This window comes from Gobius niger (assembly GCF_951799975.1).
Source record: "Gobius niger genome assembly, chromosome: 9".
In the NCBI taxonomy this organism is placed as follows: domain Eukaryota; kingdom Metazoa; phylum Chordata; class Actinopteri; order Gobiiformes; family Gobiidae; genus Gobius; species Gobius niger.
This window is the reverse complement of record NC_136860.1, coordinates 29,953,961-29,968,327: the sequence shown is the minus strand read 5'-3', so window position 1 is coordinate 29,968,327 and position 14,367 is coordinate 29,953,961. Positions and strand designations below refer to the sequence as shown.

At 39.2% G+C, this 14,367-nt stretch overlaps 1 protein-coding gene across 1 annotated transcript in view; it reads left to right on the top strand.

Annotated features, from left to right (window-relative positions):
- Positions 1-10,227: 10,227 nt before the first annotated feature.
- Positions 10,228-14,367, top strand: part of LOC306968193 (fibronectin-like) — a 66,247-nt gene continuing 62,107 nt past the window's right edge. Inside the window, exons 1-3 of the mRNA XM_079563516.1 lie at positions 10,228-10,515; positions 13,523-13,648; positions 14,097-14,234. Of these exons, the coding sequence (XP_079419642.1) occupies positions 10,386-10,515; positions 13,523-13,648; positions 14,097-14,234 (394 nt within the window). The 5' untranslated portion in view covers positions 10,228-10,385. The remainder of the gene's footprint in view (positions 10,516-13,522; positions 13,649-14,096; positions 14,235-14,367) is intronic.

Sequence of the window (14,367 nt, the reverse complement as noted above, 5' to 3'; positions counted from 1 at the left end):
TACATCAAAATGCAAGACCAGGTGGTTCATTTTGCACATTTTATAACATTTGTAAAACATGCAGACTTCCAGACTATTACTTTAAGAGTTTCTATAAAATGAAGTCATAGCTTCTTCAATGAGTACAGTGATCTTACAGGTAACCTCATTTGATCTTTAAACGCAGCACAAATGGCTCTTCAAGCTTGGCCCTCTTTTGGGATGAGTTATGCAACAGACACATGGATGAAGCCTGGAAGCCCCACACAAGAAAGGTCAGTCATATTTCAACACTTGGCCTTTGTGTAAAATTTCATTTATCAATTTCCCACGTTTCTCTTCCACAGACACTGACAGTACATCACAAAAATGCCTTTATGAGAAAGCAAGCGAGCCAAACGAAACACTTGCTCTAAATACCAAAAATGCTGTGGGAATAATATGCATGACCAGAACACAAAGGGATCTTATTGGGCGAGTAATGAATGATATTTTAACCCCTTACCACCCGCCTGAGCCAAATGCATTCTGTCCTCTTTGGCCATTATATAGGTCTGTGTAACGCTGTGTTGTGTCACCTTTTTCACGTATTTTTTTTTTCTTTTTGGTCACATTTTTGTTGAGTTTTTGTAATTTTTGTTGTTGAATTTTTGTCACTTTTTTGTTGAATTTTTGTCACTTTTTTTGTTGAATTTTTGTCACTTTTTGGTTGAGTTTTTGTCACATTTTTGTTGAGTTTTTGTCACTTTTTGGTTGAATTTTTGTCACTTTTTTTGTTTAATTTTTGTCACTTTTTGGTTGAGTTTTTGTCGCATTTTTGTTGAATTTTTGTCACATTTTTGTTTAATTTTTGTCACTTTTTGGTTTAATTTTTGTCACATTTTTGTAGAATTTTTGTCATTTTTTTGTTTATTTTTTGTCACTTTTTGGTTGAGTTTTTGTCACATTTTTGTTGAATTTTTGACATTTTTTGGTGAGTTTTTGTCACATTTTTGTTGAATTTTTGTCACATTTTTGTTGAATTTTTGTCACTTTTTGGTTGAGTTTTTGTCACATTTTTGTTGCATTTAAATCCTTGTTTTCTTCTCATTTTTTGTGGCTGTTTGGTGCTTTTTCCCTAACAAGCTTTTTGATTAGGGTAAAGTTTTTAACTTTTAATACACGAGCACAGCACAACAAGTGGTTTTAAATGGTCATAACTTTGAAAATCGAAGATATAATTTGCTATAAAGCGAGTTTGGAGGTGGCTTTGTTGTACAGTAAGTCAAACTGTGCAGCTGTGACCTCTTTCTCTTGATTCGCAGGATGACCGTTTGTATGGTGAAAGTTCATCATTTCAACACGCACATATTTGAGATCGGCCCAAATTTCTCAACATATTCCTCCTCTGCGTCTTCCTTTCGGACACTGCTCTCATTGTGGATAATTCATGTGTGTTTCGACCTTGAACCCAAACTTGAGGCTTTGAGCAGGGGATTTTTCACACCGGCTTCACTCCCAGTTATATATCAAGCCTAACATCACAGGGCTTCCTTTGTCGGGAAGTCCATATTATCTTTATGAGTTGTTGTTGAATCTATTATCATGGCTATTAAATATGATGTGGTAGCACTTTACATTACGGCAAAACAACAAGATGATAAAAGGATATGATTTAGGTTTACTGGTTTGTGTGACAGCGAGAGTTTAGCCTCTTAACCCCCGCCTTAACCAAGCACATTTTCTCCAGTTCAGCTTTACCCAAAATCTAAAAGCTTCTCTACTGGAGTTTACAGCCTGCATGACAGTGTCATGTCTCATTTGAAAGCTAAGACCTACAAATCTGAACTTTTTGTCACATTTCTTAAGTGTTTATCTTGTTTTCGTATGTTTTTTTGTCATGTTTTTATTGCTTTCTTCTAGGTATGCACCGATACAGATACCAGTATCGGGTATCGGGCCGATACCACATGCTTGTACTCATACTCGTACTCATTCATGAGGTCCCGATACCAGAAACCGATACCATTTGACGTGCGGTGAGCGCACCTACGAGGCGCACCTCTCAGCTGAGGAGAGAAAATAGCAACAAACTGGAGAATTCTCTAGTGTAAATACAATAATCCACATAGAGCTGACTTTATTACAGACTGCGCTCATAATCAGAGTCTGTGCTGGATTTAACCAGAGCTTAATGTTGTTAGTGCTGCAGCGTCTGCAGTGTTTATAAGATACAAGCTAACGTTGCTAACTCGCGGCTAGCGGTTGGCCATTCTGACGAATGGCCAAAGGGGTTTATTCATGGCCCCAGGGGTTTATTCATCTGAAAAACTAACCCAGCGACTAAAAAGTCCTCAGAAAATCCAAATTAAAGACATACAGCATGTCCATATTGAGCGAAAATGAGCTGTAGCAGAACAATGAAAACGCTGTAGCTACTCGCTAAGTTGCTACAGCTGAAGTAAAGACAAAAAGAGACCATTTAAGTAACCATCTCAATACTATTGTTAAATAAAAATACATACATGAATAAAGCACAGGCATTAGGGTGCTTTTGGACATGGGCTTTTCTGTCTATGATGGACAGTGCAATAAAAATTAAAAATGATATTGAATGAAAATAGAATAAATAAATAAATGGCATCAGCACAATTCTAATATAACTGCTCTTAAATGTGTCGCCTACTTTACTTAAGGAAATGAGTAAATTAACTAATTACAAACCAATCTGCTGTGAAAAAAGTAAGAATGTTAAGAATGTAAGTACTCGTACTCGTATCGGTTTTTAGAAAAAGTGGTATCTGTGCATCCCTACTTTCTTCATCACTTTTTTTTATCGTGTGTTCGTCACATGTTTATCACTTTTTGGTTGTGTTTTGTCTCTTTTTGTTGCTTTTCCGGCACCTTTTTTGTTGTTGTGCTTTTGTCACTTTTTTGTCGCTCTTTTGTGGCTATGTGGCTCTTTATTTGCTTTTTTGTCACTTTTTAATTGTGTTTTCATCCTCATTTTTGTTGCTATTATGACGTTTTGTTCAAGAAGCTTTTAGATTTGGGTCAGGCCAAACTGGAGATAATGTGCTCGGTTCCGGTGGGGGTTAAGAGGTTATGGATAGATTATATAACAGTTTGGAAATTATAGATCAATTTGGAAATTAAGTATTTTACAGATTTTGTCCCAACATATTTCTAAGGCTACAATAACATTGCATTAAAACGAACATGAAGTCGGTGTAGTTACAAGCCTTCTTTACCAGTGTGGGAACAGGTACACCAGGGGTACAGGGACCCCGGGGGTACTTGAGGACTTAGCAGGGGAGTACTTGGAACTATTCCGGTTCAGTTCAGTTTATTAGTCATTTGCAGTATAAAAACGCATTGGAAAAAAAGTGTGCAATGTGCTCAAAGTGCACTGTCAACGGATAAAAGTGACTTCACTGTACAGTAAGTCAAACTGCGCAGCTGTGACCTCATTGTCTTGACTCTCAGGATGACCGTTTGTATTGTGTAAGTTCATCATTTCAACACTCACATATTTTAAATCAGCCCAAAATGAAAAGGTGTGCAATGAGCTCAAAGTGCACTGTCAACGTATAAAAGAACACGAACATAAACACAACAAGAACAAACAAATGCCACATAAAACTTAAGGGTAAAATGCAATTAGAATAACATTTCAGATTGAAAAGAAGGGGAAAGTATTATTATTTTGATAGGAAAAGCTACTGAACGCAACATTATCTTTTTACTAACAAATTACGTTTTTAAAGCAGTACTAAGTAACTTGTTTACCTTAATAAATCCTTTCCGTACTCCCTCTGGGGGAATTACAAGTATTAATGGGTTTCATCCGCCCTGGTGTCTCTGGCCGGAAATCCACAATTGCAACTTAGCTTCATAGAATCACGAAGAAGAAGCTAACAGGCTAACGGGCAACGCTAGCTGCGGGCCAGCGCCACATTAAACAGTATTTACAGCCAGGTTTGAGTGAAAGAAATTATCATGTAACCATTGTGTAATTGGATGTACAATATCCTTCTCTCCCTTTGTCTTTTATATCAGCGTGGCATTTACTCACATGGACAATTAATGAGTAAAAAAACGCAACATGCTACGACACCTGCAGTGGCACTTATGGCCTCTAGGGGCATGAGTTACTGCTTTAAGTGTTCGCTTTCTAAATAAACTGCAACACCCTTGAGGCTATACGGACTATACCACTGAAAGGTCCAAGGGGTCCGCAAGACAAAACATTTTGAGAACCACTGCGGTACATTAAGGATCTAAGGATTAAGCTTAGATATTTCAATTTTTTCAAGTTGGCGCAGTTTCGTCCCTTTTTTTTTCGTGTATTCTAAAAAATGTTGTTGCTTTTTTGTCATGTTTTTGCCACATTTTCATCATTCTTTAGTCACTTTTTTGTGTTATCGTTGCTTCTCTGGAACGTTTTTGTTGCTCTTTAGTTGCTGCTTTGTTGTTGTTTAAGTCACTTTCTTGTGGCTTTTTTTCGTCACATTTATGTCACTTTTTTGTTGTGTTTTCCTCCTTGTTTTCGACACTTTTTTCAAGAAGCTTTTAGATTCGGGTTAAACCAAACTGGGGAATGGTGCTCGGTTCAGGTGGGGGTTAAGAGGTTAATAAACGCGGACTAAATTAAATACATGAAAGGACAAATAATAGCTTGAAGATGGAACTTCCTGCCTCGTGTTCATTCGACTTTCTCATTGCAGCAGTAGCAGTGGTTTGGACTTGGCGACCACACAAGGATGTTTGCGCCAAAGAATAAACAACCGGGTGACAAAGACAAACCCATTGCCTCAGGACATCAGTATTGGAAAACTAAAAGTGGTTCAAAGGAGAGCGAAGGCTGTGTGATGAGGGCAGCATTTAAAACCATGATGTGTCAATGTGTCAGATTTACGGGACTCTTACTTTATTGGAAAAACATGATGCATTGACGCCGGCTGATTTCCTCACCACGGACTGACACATATTTCCATTGAGGCAAAGAGAGATCAGAACCATTGGACAAGTCATGCATAATTGTGGCATACAGACTTGCTTTGAACCTCTGTATTTCATATTTTAAATGTTAAACTTAAAATAGTTTCCATTTTCTGAATACACTTCTTATTGAGTCAAGTCATGCTGGTTTGTGTCGTGTTGTTTTTGTTTTAGCGCCCTCTATAGACAGCAGTTGGAATTGTCTGCCTTTGAAAAGTTTCATTATGAGCTAACAGCATGCTCACTACAAAAACTAAATATCAAGCATGGATTTGAACTACTTCAATTGAGAATATTAATGTTGTTTTGAGTGTTTTTTACTCAGTCACCATTTTTTTGTTTACTTTCCTTACGCCATTTGAAATAATCGCTTTCTATCTATAAATAAACAGGATTATTCAAACCTGTGGGAATTAAGCTTGAGGTATGTTTTTGATACACGAACACGGTTTAAAGATTCTAAAAAAGTCAATTTTGCATGATATGTACCCTTTATAGACCAAATATAATAACTAATTTGAAAATATAGATAAAATGTAGCAATGAGTAGAAACTTTTGTTATTTTTATGCTTTTCAGCTACAGTGACGTAGTTGGTAGAGCGAGTCGTCTCATGATCGGAAGGTTGGGGGGTTCGAATCCCAGCTCCCGCAGATGCACACATGGTGTTGTGTCCTTGGGCAAGACACTTGCCCGCCTTGCCTCTAGTGTCTGCGCACATTGGTGAATGACAGGGTGACTTGTTCCTTTCCGGTAAAGCGCTTTGGGTCTGATGAAGGTAGAAAAGCGCAATATACGTTGAGACCATTTAACATTTGCCACAAAAAAACAGATAAAAGTGATGCTGTTCCTTTGACAATCTGCAACATAACTGGGTGAGATGAAGTGTCTTGCCGAGAAGCACAACGGCCGATCAAGCTTGAAGACCAATCATTAAAGCAGTACTAAGTAACTCTTGCCCCTAGAGGCCATAAGCGCAACTGCAGGTGTCGTAGCAAGTTGCGATTTTTTTACATATAAATTGTCTGAGAATAAATACTACGCTGACAGAAAAGGCGAAGGGAGAGAGGGATATTGTACATCCAATCACACAATGGAGATAATTTTTTTCACTCAAACTTGGCTGTAAATACTGTTTAAATTGGTGCTAGCCCACAATTAGCTTTGCCCGTTAGCCTGCTAGCTTCTTCTTCGTGATTCCACCATTGGTTTTCTGGCCATCATCCCATTAACACTTGTATTACCCCCTGAGGGACTACGAAAAGGATTTATTAAGGTAAACAAGTTACTTAGTACTGCTTTAATGCCACAAGGTTTATTCATGTAGGGCAGGGGTGTCCAAACTTTTTTCACCGAGAGCCGTATACTGACATGTATAAGGCATGGAGGGCCACAGATCAGTGGTCAATGCATCCAAATTTTCAACTGTGTGTGTTTAAGAGAGGTTTAATCCATTCCACACACTTTTGGCTTAGAACCATAATGCCAGCTCAGTCCCACAATAAATGTTCATTTTTGAGGTTTTAAATGTGTGGAATTATTCAAATTGGAGTAAAATCACCATCTCTGGTAATGTGTGGCAATAAAACAAGAAGGCTGAGGGCCACCCAAAATTGGTATGAGGGCCGCTTTTGGCCCTCGGGCCGCACTTTGGACACCCTTGATGTAGGGTGTGTGTAACATCTGTGCAGTTTGTTGCAGTCTGGGAGCACGTTTTCTAGGTGGCTTAAAGTTTTTTTGAATTGTGAAATGACTCCCCAATTAGTCTTGCATCATTATCATGGATCTTCCTACTTTTCTTAGTGGAAAAGTAAGAGATCTGTATGTTTTCGGCATAACCCTCATTTGTAGCGTCTTATCAGCCGACCTCGTCACCTCTTCTCCTGCGTCTGGCATCAGTGTCCAACAAACAAGCCCATTACGCAGATAAATGAGCGGGAGGAGATTACTGGAAATGCAGGGGGGCAAACCGAAAAAGGGAAGCAACTCACCCAGAAACCACATAAATTCACAGACAGAAAGGCCACAACGCCAATTAGAACCTCGTTAGCCTGATTGACTTGAGCTAACGATTAATTTGGAGAGGAAACAGTGCAACCGAAACCAAGCTATACTGGAGTCCTAATTGTCGCCACTGGAAATGTGAACCTCGGTAATGACCTTGCCAGAGATGGAGGGGCTGCAGAGGACCGTATTGTGCTGATGCTGGTGTTATGAATAAGTGGTGAAAGTGAAACGGTGGCCACTTGACTTACATTACAAGAGTTTAGATTATATCACAGAAACAATCGCTTTCATAAAGGCCCCTGGCCGGGGACGCTGAAAACGGTTTCCAGACCTGAAACGTTACGCTTGCGACTGGAGACTGTCCAGACGCTGACGACATGTGACCCACTTCTGCAGATCGCTTCTCGGGCTGGAGGTGAACCCTTGAAAACAGAGAAGTAATCATTGCATAGGCTACAAAGGGAATTGTTAGTGTGGAAGTGTTTCACGAGACATGCATTTGACATTTGAAACTAAATGCAAAACGTGAATTCAGTGACCTTACAGTATTTCAAGCAAAATCTACTTTTTTCTTTAAAGAAACAGGCCACCGTTTTTCCATACTGAGATATGTTCTTACCTGAGCTTAGACGAGTTGATGTGTACCTGTCTGGTCTTTGTGCGTGACCAAAGATGTTGTTAGCATTTGGCCTCTCCCAATGTATTCCTGTAGCTCCAAACTGGGGTGAAGTTGGCAGCTACCACGCTCTTCCACAGGCACGCACAAAGACCAGACAGGCAGTGTTAATTTTGACAACATATTTTATTTTAGTTTTAGTCTTAGTCTTTTGACTAAAATGTAATTTAATTTTAGTTGAGATTTAGTCAAAAAAAACTTTTAGTCTAGTTTTAGTCGACTAAAATTGCATGTCAATTTAGTCGACTAAATTTAAGACCAATTTAGTCGACTTTGCATTGATAATATTCATTATAATCATATTTAATCTTGTTCCTCGACTTAATGGAGCTGCTCCACATGAACAAAGCTCAGAGCTGATCCTTTGGCAGAGAATTTACATGATCTGAGGCTCTTTCAGACGGTCAATAGAAGTTTGGATGATTTTAGTCTCTCCCTTTCATTTTTATTTAGTCTTATTTTAGTCGACTAAAATATATGGACATTTTAGTCATAGTTTTAGTCTCATGAGAAACTTTTAATTTAGTTTTAGTCCAATTTTAGTCGTCAAAAATATCACTTTGACTAAAATTAAGACTAAATATTTTAGTCGACGAAATTAACACTGCAGACAGGTACGCATCTAAGCTCAGGTAAGAACATATCACAGTATGGAAGAACTGTGTGCCCTCAGTTACGCAAAACAACCAAAGATGTTGTTAGCATTTGGCCGCTCCCAGTAGATTCCTATGGCTCCAAACAGGGTGTCAGAAGCAACCAAGCTCTTCCACGAGCACACACAAAGACCAGACAGTTACGCATCGACTCGTCTAAGCTCAGGTAAGACCATATCTCAGAATGGAAAAAACGGTGGCCTGTTCCTTTAAGCTTCCCAAACGCCAGCCCACACTCTTGTAAACATCACACAGAGAGGAAATCCCTCTGTGATTTTTCCTCTGTGTTTCAAGGTCCAGACGCTTTCCACAAACTTGTTTCATATCAAACTCCCTTCACCGTGCTGATAACCATGTTTGACAGCATGTTTAAGCGTAAGTTTCATTTTTCGCACCACTGCCCTGGGAACCACACCATAGGATTTGAAAAAAAACCTTTTGAGGAACCAGGCGTCTGCAGGTGATATTTCTGGAGGGGCAGTGAAATTGACAGGATAAAACTACTACGTGAGGACGACGGGAAAGACAGGTAAAATACGGTAGTTTCCCGGCCAAAACGGGACACTTAACAGCTATGCAGGGAACTCCAATGCAAAAGTGCGCCCTCTGCTGGAGTGAATGCACTTTATAATATCATCAAACCTAGGAGTATTTTTCCACACCTTTGATTTATCATTGCATCACATTCCGGGCAAAACAGGGACCTTCTTCCCTTAGTTTTCCCTTGTATGAACTAAAAATGACAACGAAAGTAATCAAAAAAGTTGCATTTTGCAGTGTTTGAAGTAGCTGACATGGACATTTCCTCATTAAATATTGTCCACAGCTTTAGAACCAGTGAACCAACATTAGCTATGTAAAAGTAATCACCTTTAACCTCTTTACTCCCACCTGAACAGATCCCATTTTCTCCAGTTTGGCTTTACCCTAATCAAAAAGCTTCTTAGGAAAAAAGCACCAAAATAGCCACAAAAAATGAGAAGAAAACAAGGATGTAAACGCAACAAAAATGTGACAAAAATGTGACAAAAATTCGACAAAAAATTGACAAAAATTCAACAAAAATGTGACAAAAATTCAACAAAAATGTGACAAAAATTCAACAAAAATGTGACAAAAATTCAACAAAAATGTGACAAAAATTCAACAAATTTGACAAAAAAATTGACAAAAATGTGACAAAAACTCAATAAAAATGTGACAAAAATTCAATTTTTTTTTACAAAAATTTGACAAAAAATTGACAAAAAATTGACAAAAAATTGACAAAAATATGACAAAAATTCAACAAAAAAGTGACAAAAAACTCAATAAAAATGTGACAAAAATTCAACAAAAATCAACAAAAATTCAACAAAAATCAACAACAATTCAACAAAAAAGAAAAAAACAAAACAAAAAAGGTGACACAACACAGCAACAATGCGAGGAAAAAGATCAGATTTGTGGGTCTTAGCTTTCAAATGAGGTGTTACACAGGCCTATAGCAAAAGAGGACAGAATGCATTTGGTTTAGGCGGGTGGTAAGAGGTTAAAGTAAGCTAGTAAAAGGGAGGTATGGGCAAAAAAGTGAAAAAGTTTGAAGTTAAACCCAACTATAGACTGCAGCAAGCGCATGTTGGGGCCTGGCACATTTTTATCCAAACGTACTGTATAGATGTGGGCAATTAGGCGACTTTATCTGTTTCAACCAAGTCAAGGAAACGGCAGTAGGAGGCTGTGTACGCCGTGGGATAAACAGAGCATGAACATTTAGATAACTCCTTCCTCCTGTCTTCCTTCCTTTGTCCTCCCACGGTCCTACTTCCCTCGCTCCTGTGAGCTGTGAGTGGGACAGAGCCGTGTGTGGGTATGCTCGCCTCGCACCTCCCTCTCTGACTCGTGCGTGTGCCCAGATAAATCACTCCCCCCGCGGATAACCTGCAGCACCGACGGGCCGCCTGCTGCAGTCAGAGCGGAGAGAGGACGCGAGAGGAGGCGCAACAAACCACAGCTCAGGGACCTCTTCTCTCTCTCCTTCTCCCGCGAGTTTACAACACAGCCGCAGCGTTTCGTTTGGGGTTTAGCCTTTTTTTTTGTCTCCCTCTCACGATGCTCGGGAGCACCGTGGCTCGGGTGCTGGTGGCGCTGTGCATAGGGAGCGCGGTAAAGTGTATGCCCAACAGGACGCACAAAACCCGGCGACAGGCGCAGCAGCATCACGCCTCCTCCGTGTCTCAAGGTAAGAAGAGTTTTGGATCGATACGGCTATTGTTTGCAGGAGAGATGGGTAAAGTCATCGAAATGTGTATTGTTTTACCCAAGTAGAAGTGGCTGAATGAGTTCTACTCAAGTAAAAGTAATAAAAAAAGTATCTATTGAAAAAAAAAAAAACTACTTGAGTAACGAATGAGTTAACCTCTTACCACCCGCCTAAACCAAATGCAATCTGTCCTCTTTGGCCCCATTATATAGGCCTGTGTAACACCTCATTTGAAAGCTAAGACCCACAAAACGGATCTTTTTCCTTGCGTTGTTGCTGTGTTGTGTCACCTTTTGTATGTGTTTTTATTCTTTTTTTCATTTTTGTCACATTTTTGTCACATTTTTGTCACGTTTTTGTCTAATTTTTGTCATTTTTTTGTTGAGTTTTTGTTGAAACTTTGTCACATTTTTGTTGAATTTTTGTCACATTTTTGTTGAATTTTTGTAATTTTTTTGTTGAGTTTTTGTTGAATTTTTGTCACATTTTTGTCTAATTTTTGTCATTTTTTTGTTGAGTTTTTGTCGAATTTTTGTTGAATTTTTGTCACATTTTTGTTGAGTTTTTGTCACATTTTTTTGAATTTTTGTCACATTTTTGTCGCGTTTACATCCTCGTTTTCTTCTCCTTTTTTGTGGCTGTTTTGGTACTTTTTTCCCAAGCAGCTTTTTGATTAGGGTAAAGCCAAACTGGAGAAAATGTGATCCGTTCAGGTGGGAGTTAAGAGGTTAAGCGTTAAAGTCCGAATAACGTTTTGATACTGACGTCAGACAAAATGGAGAATGAAGTGAGAATTCGGATCATTCAAAAAAGAATGAAGACATTGTCGGGAAAACAATAAAAGAAAAATGTATTTAACTTTAATGAATTTAAATTTTATTCCTAAACATATCAACCTGCACTTAACCAAATGTTTGACTTAGCTCAATGGTTCCCAACCTTTCATCCTTGAAGCCCCCCCTGCATGTAGTTGGGCCGAAACCCCCAGCCTACCTAAAACCCCCCACAAATGTATCAAAATAATGATAATATAATGTTCATTTCAAACAAACTGAAATTGTAGTGTTTACTCAGTCACATTTGATGATTTTAAGCCATATATTTTTCTCAAATAATACCATATTTGACCTGACCCTCTGACCAGGCAAAGCTCTGGGGGGGGGGGGGGGGGGGGGGGGGGCGCAATCCCAGGAACACCCGGGTTGGGACCCACTGAATTAGACAACTAGGTAACATAGCTGTTCCAAGAAGAACAGCTACTCGAAATGTTCAAGTCGGTTACATGTGTTTTATTTCATGGTTCTTTTGATTGATAACAACTATTTGCCCTTGCATGTCAGTCATACAAAGTCCTTTTACGTGGCTGAACCGGTATAATTCAAGAAACCAATACAGTTTTTGGTGGTGAAGTAAATATACACAGTCTTGGATAAGGCAAAGGGAGTTTTTGTGCAGTAATAGGCTCATAAAGTGGTGTACGAATGAATGGCATAATGCTACATGCTAACATCCAAATGCTTGCCGTATGTCAGTATTTGCGCACAATCGTTTTCATTTCAAGCTGTGACCCCTGACCTTCAACCCAAAGAGGTTAAACATTGGGTCTGTCTTGATTGATCAGGAAATGTCAGTTCGGAAGGTCAAGTGTGATCAAATGTGGATGTAGATTGGAGCTGAAGCAGGATGCTAATGACCCGACTGGGAGGGAGATGTAGTGTATGTCTACTCAAGTAACTAATCTGATGGGCACAAGAGAGTATCACTTAAGTAGATGTATAAGTACAGTGTATATTCGAAAACAGCAGGGTGAGAAAGTTCCCACTGCAACGTTATAAGGCCATAGGTTCAAGGCAGGTTTGGGATGCAGGCGTGTAGTAGTAGGAGTTGGCCTCGTATTCGATCTAAGTGCCACCAGTTCTAGATCAAGCTCAAACTGGGACAAAATAAGATATTAAAAGGGTCTCAAACATGTCTAAATTGGGCTAGATTATTTCTAAACTGGGTGTAAACCATGTCTTAACAAGAAAAACAAAACAGAAGACCTACATGACATTCATTACTAATGCATAAATGAAATGATCTCTGTTTATAATGATTTAGGACTCAAATTTCAGATTCCTTTGAGCTTCCCTGAAGAGGTCAGAGTTTACGAACTTTTGGCCTAGTTCGTTGTAGTAGTTGGAGTAATGGTTGCAGTGTTATAGATGTATAGTAATCACAATGTTTTGAAAATAAGAAGATATTGTCATACAGCGGTGGTGCTTTATTTACTGATTTGCTGTATTGTCAATGTACTGGGATGTTGAAGTTGCTTAAAGTGGCCAATAATTCGATTCGCCACGATTGAACTCAACTAGGGATTTAATCTGATTCATGCAGAAAAGGCGACATCATGTCCCGCGAATCTGAAATGGACATGTGCTGTGAGAAAAGCAAAAGTGTTCTCCATTCTCCACCGGCTTCATTCGATTTACTGCTCTGGCTCTTGGCCCTTTGAAGTGCAGTTAACACATCCAATCTTGATTTCACAGACACGGGTGAAGCCTCCCACACTCGGAGGCTTTATTCCTGGTATCTTTTTGTCCCGTCGACTTTGTGTGTACTTTGTGGATAGGGCGACATCAAGACACGACTATTATTAGATGCTTTGCTGCGCAGTCTTGTAAACAAAGACAACTTGTAATTTGTTTTTATGAGTTTTTGATGCACAGTGGCGGAGAGACAAGGGCTGCTTTGTGAGATCTACTGTTGCAGTTTGCTGGAGTTTTTAACTTAGATGCTAAAACTGGACTTAACTGGGCATGAACTAAGACATAAAGCATGATGGAACCAGGACTTAACTCCAAGGAGACACAGTAAAGTCTTCCTGAAATCCACCTTATAAGGAATTAGCATGAGCGAAACCAGGACTGGAATAAGAACTAAAATAGAACGATGCACTTGAACTGCCGAGCCCATGTGAGCATAATTTCCTGTTTTGTTTTAGATGGCTGTATAGAGAATGGTCACTTCTATGCCGTGAATGACCAGTGGGAGCGGCCGTACCTGGGCAGCACTTTGGTGTGCACTTGCCAAGGAGTCGCTGGAATTAAATGCACAAGCAAACCAGATGGTATGTACACACACACACATACTGGCTATTTTATTTTACATTTAATATAAACATAACCTTCTATTATATATGGATGATGTACAGTATTTCCCACCATAGATGCCACTGGCCTCCTAAAAATCTTTCCAACATACTTTTGTGACTAGTCACGTTAACGTTTCATTCATTTCTGCTTATTCGTACCTGGAACCGGCAATCTTTTGGTAATTACAGCTCATTGTAAGAGTTTAAACTTAGAGAAACGGTTTTGTGACTGAAGCGGAAAGTATTCATTATACCAACCTCATTAATGGCTGCTGCTCATTGCTCCTTTCTGCAAAACTTTCGCAATACCTTCTGATAACCGAACCAATCTATTGTCCCCTTCGTGTATTAAAACTTGACTGGTTCTTTTACCCTGATTTACTGTATGTTTGACAACTTTGTAACCAATGCTTTTCTTTTGTAGAAGAAGAAACGTGCTTTGATAAGATAAACCAGCGCTCCTATACCGTTGGAGAGACTTACGAAAGGCCTAAGGATGGCATGATCTGGGACTGCACCTGCATCGGATCCGGAAGGGGCAAGATTAGCTGCACGATCGGAAGTGAGTATACAGTACATCTGTTTTAATGTCAAGCGAGTTATCCTCAAAAAACGCTTAGAGGACTATAGACCTTTTTTTGGAGGATACATTGAACTAAAACACAGGTTGACTGATATGGGTTTTTCTTAGGCCA